Here is a 6,161-nt window from a genome sequence, read left to right on the forward strand (position 1 = left end):
ACAAAAACAATAAGTAAAAAAAAAAAGAACAAAAAAAATGGTGTGCTGTATGTATGCCCTTATTTTTTTTTCTCATCCCATGAATTCATGCATTCATTTTCTTTCACTACTTTCATCATCTTGTCTAGTTTGCCCATTGGGTAGCGCATATCCAATTCTTTATTCTCACGTGCCCCCGCGTTGCTGTTTGTCTTCACCTTTTCGCCTCCACTTTTCATCTTGGCTTTCATTTATTATTCGTCTTTAATCTCTTATATAAATATAAATAAATAAATTTATATATATATATATATAACTGTGTCTTCACACTCCTCACTTACCCCCGCCCAACCTGCACTATTTTTTGTTTCCTTTTCCTTGCTTCATAATCACACCTCAAACGCTATCCAATAAAGAAAAAAATTACGTGGTCAACTTCAGCTGTCGGAGCGCCTGCAGCAGTCAACGATTGACACGATAATATAGTAAAGTGAAGTGAAGTGAAGAAACGGAAGTAAAGGCAGCAATGTGTGACGGGGAAAAACAAAGAGAGAAGTAATGGAGATGGAAAAAAAAATGGAATGAACCGAGTAGTTTCCTCAGTACTTCACATTTCCCCTCCATCACGCTTATGGAGAAATATAGAAAGGGTTAGGGGGAAATGACGTGTGAACTTTCAATATTTTGAGGCACAAGTGGCGGAGAGACGTGTGTAACCCATAACGCCATACAATCCCACTTTAAAACACGAGCAAACACACACACACACACACATAAAAAAAAAAAAGAGTGAGTGTCATCTCAATTCATCCTTCTCCCCCTCCCATTTTGCCAGTGAAGGGGAGGGATTGATCCATCCTTATCCGCTGTGATGCTTCAGCACACAAAACAACTGTTCATGATCTTCCCATTGCACCATCGTGTTTCTCTTGTGCCTCCTACATAATGAGCCTCTTTAATTTTTTTGCTCTTTCTTTTTATTTAATAGTTTTCCTAATAACTGATTTCCTCCACCAATATACCTTTTGTTTTCTCCTCGTCGTCTTTACAACACCCGTCACAAACGTTAAATTAAATAAATATTCATTTTTATATATAATTATAGTTTTTTTTTTTTAAAGTGAAAACAGAAAGTAACAAATTAACCAAACAATCCACAGATTCGAATGGATGAGGGGCATCAGTGCAAACTAAATAACAACAACAACAGCAGCACGCACCCTGTGAAGGATAAATGAACGTAAAGATGAGCAAGAGTAAGAATGCTGAAAAGAGTGGCTAACGGCGCGAAAACTAAAAGGAAAGAAATAGACAGAGGGTACGAGGAATTACTAACAGATCGAACATGGAAAGGGGGAAAAGAAAATTGAGTAAATTACGAAATGGGAACAAGCGTCTCCTTCCCTCAGTCTCTCACGGAATACACACTAACGCCGGTACCACCCGCGCCAAACATAACCCGACCATCAAAGTTTGTGCGCAGTTGGGTGTACGACACATTCGGCACAATGTCATGAAACTTTAGCGTCTCTAGCGATAGTAAGTTGAGACTCCGCGCAGTCGAGACCACCATGAATCCACCACTTGCAGGGGCAACATCCAGGATGGGTGAATGCAGCTGCATTTCATGCACTGGCGCACACAACTGCCGAATGTCCCACATGAGGAGATTTCCGTCTAGGGAAGCCGTAAGCAGCACTTTGCGATGGGGGAAAATTGACGTAACGGTATCAGTGTGGGCATTCTCTAGACGGTGAAGCGGTATCTCGGCATGTGGAGCTGTTGCAGATCCTAGAGAGAAGACGGATCGAGTCGAATTACTCCGAATGTCCCACATTTTCACCACACAGTCGCGGGATCCAGTGAACAGCGTATGACCGCTCTCATCGCCAACACGAAGCACAGTAATGTAGTCCTCGTGAGCTCCTTCAAAAACACCTAGAGGTTGAGGCGCGCAACCGTTGAGTAAAACTAGATTGTGCTGTATGCCCGCTTCCGACGATCGCTCGGATGGGTAGCTCTCTGCAGTGCATACCACCATATTTGGTAGCGCAACCGCCGCAGTCAGTGCGGTATTCTCTTTCCGCATTGTGGTGTCGCCACTCATCCACACCCCAGTTCCCTCATTACAAGTGAGAAAGCGAAGAAGAGGTGCCCTCACCCGACTTGGTGAAGCTTGTCGCCTCTTCTCCCAGTTGTGGCCACTGATGCCGCTCCCACTCGCCTTCATCATGGCCTGTTGACTGGCTAAAGAAATCGGCATGCCGGCAACTACCATGTAGCTACCATTCGGCGGAGCCTCCAATGCTACAGGCACATAGTTCTGTGGTAGGTCTATGCTTGTCGCTGGGCGGACCTCTTTACTCACGGCGTTGGGGCTCCCCCAAATAACAACCGACCCGTCGCATGTGGCAGAAGCAAGCTCGTCGCGTTGGCCAATATATGCCATAGAGGTTACCTGATATTGCTGCGGCTGCGACGCTATGATCCTCTCCAGCACCAGTGATGCTTCCCTTTCCGATCCGCCCCACCTTAGAAGTCGGGCAATTGCTACACGGTCGTATTCATACTCCGTATCGTTAATAGCTCGCACTAACGGCTCAAGGTTCTGCACAGCCCGTGCAAAAACGGCATCACCGCGGCTACGGTCAGCCAACTTCCCTAAGACGGCAATTGCTGCTCGCCGCGTGTTTGTATCACTCAGTAACGTCTCCAGTGTCCGCGATACACCCCGGAGAACAACAAGGTTCAACTGAACCATTTCCGCTAGCATCTCTGAGCAGACGGGCATTGGTGGCGGGTCCCGTTCCGTGGTTAGTGTATTGAGGAGCTCTTGGAGCACGGCGTCCCGCACCTGAGACCTGAAAGGCTGGTCGAGCTTGGCAACAATAGACAAATGTTCCGGTGTTGTGATACATTTTGCAACACATTCAATGGCGCTAGGAAGGGTTGTGGGCCTAGCTAACATCGAGCTCACGTTTTTGGCCGACTCCACTGGTTTGCTAGGATTGATAAGGCCTTTCCAATCCACAGCGTGACGCCCTTGCGAAATACCCTCCAACAACTGCAGCGTCCTACGAAGTTTCTCCAACTGGCCTTCATCAAACGCGTCCACCTCCTCCGTGACAGTCATATGCAGCGTTGTATTTTCTTCAACACCGCCGTTATGACTAGCTCCCACGTTGCTAACCAACGGAGGAAGTGGCTCCGAGTGAAGCGAAAACACAGGTTGCTGCATGTGTTGCAGTTGATCTATAGCACCACCATTGAAGGGGGTGCTACCACTAAAAGAAGAGCGAAATGGGTCAATCATCTAGGACAGTTTCCTACTTGACCCTGTGTATGCAATCACTCTCCTTAACTTCAACCAATAATTTTCTTTCCTCCTTCACTATCCGGGAAGTCGCCTCCTCCCCTCAGATAAGATAGCAAACCCTAGAGTAGGATTCTGCCTCAAGAAACGAAGAAGTAACTCTTAGCAGCTCCTTCCCGCTTCCCCAAACGATCAACACCCTCGCACACAAAAACAAAGATATATATATATGTTGCTCCTGAGTTCACCTCCTGAAATCCCCAACTTCCCTTTCGCCCAAACACGTTTTCTTGGTCCCTCCTACAACTCTACCTTTCCACCTTACACTGTTTCCTGTTTCTTTCCTTTTGCTTAATCCTGTCGTGTTTCAATCCTCTTCACTAAACTTCGGTCAGTCGGTAGGTTAAAGTAGTGTTGTGAAATAGAGGAAAAAGAGGAAAGAGAGAAATGAAAAGGGATCATACACGATGCAAAATACAATAACGGCACAAACACCACCGTCATATCGTGATAACGTAAATGAAAAGAAAAGATATTAGTATCCGTATGAACTTTCAATGAAAGCACACATGTATATCAGCATGGCAATGACCAACCCAATGTAACACTCAACATCCACACCTGGCGTAAAGTGCAAAAACAAGGAGTTACACTACGGTAAGAGCTGTGAATTAAAGGAAAGGGGTAAGTGAGGTACCATAAAACAACAACCACAACTGGAAAATAAAAATCGGCCACGGTGCCACCACCCCTAACCCAAACAAATTCCTATCCCTTACTTCTTTCTGCCACCACCCTTGCTCGCTTCCTTATCCCGTACCTTTTTAAACACAACCAACTGATCCCACTTATAATCGTCAATTGCTAACGGATTGAGCACACGGCCTTCCGCAGCCATGCGATCTGCAGCCAACCAAGCCTCTTCCATCACCATCTGAATGAGGTCTTGCGAACTTGCACCCTCCAACACAGGTGGAACATATGACGTCCCATCCAGCCATGTCACTTCAATACGAGGTGTAATGTGATCAATGGCATAAAAGAGAAACACTTTATCCTTTGGGAATGGAGAGCGAGCACTTATAGCACGGCGGTAGAAATCCAACACAGCTTTCTGTATGGTGTGACCATAACCAAACAACAGAGGGGATACAGTAATGGTCACCTTTTCCATATGCATAAGAAACAGGTAGCGATGCATTGTACGTGGTGCGACTACTGCAAGCGGCCGCTTGGCACCAATATGCTCTGGTGTATGCTCGGCGTACTGAACCTCTCGTTCCCACATGCTTGGTGAGCTGAGAGGCGTATGCCACGACTTGAAGAGCCACACCGGCTTGGACCCTTCCGCCACGTATTGCACCCGCGGTAGCGGTTTCTGTAACATCTTACCACGCTTCACTGTAAGGTATTCAAATTCTCTTCCACCACGCCCGTAGTCCGTCGGGCACTTTGCATGAGCATAATGTTGATGGTACATGGAACGGGTATCGCCTTCTCCCCATAGACACACAGTGCTTTTGTTATATGTGTATTTGTTGTGATTACCACGCCACATTGCGTAATACGGTAGAGGGTAAACAAGACCCTTGAGATTACCTACGTGTGGGCGAAGACGTGGCTTACGGGACAAGGCCAGTTGCGCAGGCAGAAGCCCAACCGTCCGCAATGACTCCACACTGTAGTGCTTAGGTGGGTTTGACATGATCCCCACCCTCCACTACTCTTTCGTATCTAACCTCTCCACAATTGTGCCTCTCAAGTTATTCAACGCTATCCACTTCTTTCGTCACGTTTCCCTCTTTCCCTACCCCCTCTTTTACCACGAGTGCTTCCGCCGACAGAATATAGAAAGCACCACAATGTACGGCAGGGATTTGCAGGAGAAATGATAAGATCACAGCACTGCTGCGGAGGGAGGTTGAGTAGCCATTGAAAACATAGAAGTCACAAAAGTAAGAAAAAAAAGATAATGGTGAAGGCCAAGGGATAGAAAAAGAATAATAATAATAATAATAAGAATAGTTTCATTACCAACAGTAAACATAACTGCGGAGACACCTAACAATGGCAACCAAAATATTAATTAAGGATGCTTTACGGCCACATTAGTGTAACAAAAAAGGAAGAGAGAATTAAAAACAAATATAAGGTATTTAAAAAAATGTTCTTCAAAAACAACACAACAACAACAGATCACATCAGTAGATCCACAGCAACACCAACCGAACATTTACCTAACTGCGGCATATGCGCTCAATCGGAAACAAATAACGCGGCGGCACGAATCTTGCGAACAAACCGTGTCACCTGAGGCGCCACCAACCGCTCATATTCACTGTTGGATGATAATCGTTATTCCTCCTTCCGAGCACGACGAACTCTCGTAGTGACTGACTCACCGGGCATCAGCCCAGAATCACTGCCAATTCCACCGTTGCTCGTGGCAACTGATCCAGCAGATAACTTACCGCGTAAAAACAGCACTAAAGCTGCGAAGAATATTGCCAACATGGCCACGGCTACAAGCACGTACATCATGTGACAACTCCAAAAACCAATGAAATTCAGCTAACTCAATGGGAACAATTCAACAGTGACAAAAAGACAACAGAAGTGAACAAAAAAATATGATTTAAATGGGTTACAATAAACAAAGCAGATAAAACACAAGCATGCAAAAATACACACGTGTACGAAAGCGGTAGTTGGTCAAATCATCCTTACAAGCATCATTTATTATATTCATATCGACTCTCATCCCTCTACATCATGCTACATGACCGGGGTACGGTACCTAAGAAACCTCTAGTGATAATGAGACACCTTGTATTATGCACCACATGTATATAGAGCGATAACAAAAAAA

At 45.4% G+C, this 6,161-nt stretch overlaps 2 protein-coding genes across 2 annotated transcripts; both read right to left on the reverse strand.

Moving 5' to 3' along the window:
- Positions 1-1,384: 1,384 nt before the first annotated feature.
- TEOVI_000329700 (WD domain, G-beta repeat, putative) lies at positions 1,385-3,292 on the reverse strand (the record flags this gene model as incomplete). The annotated part of the gene is made up of 1 exon (XM_067226225.1): positions 1,385-3,292. The coding sequence occupies one exon, from the start codon at positions 3,290-3,292 to the stop codon at positions 1,385-1,387; it is 1,908 nt and encodes a 635-aa protein (XP_067082326.1).
- Positions 3,293-4,067: 775 nt separating this feature from the next.
- TEOVI_000329800 (uncharacterized protein) lies at positions 4,068-4,997 on the reverse strand (the record flags this gene model as incomplete). Its single annotated transcript, XM_067226226.1, has 1 exon — positions 4,068-4,997. The coding sequence occupies one exon, from the start codon at positions 4,995-4,997 to the stop codon at positions 4,068-4,070; it is 930 nt and encodes a 309-aa protein (XP_067082327.1).
- Between the last annotated feature and the right edge of the window lie 1,164 nt (positions 4,998-6,161).

Source organism: Trypanosoma equiperdum (assembly GCF_001457755.1).
Source record: "Trypanosoma equiperdum strain OVI genome assembly, contig: ctg_710, whole genome shotgun sequence".
NCBI lineage: Eukaryota > Euglenozoa > Kinetoplastea > Trypanosomatida > Trypanosomatidae > Trypanosoma > Trypanosoma equiperdum.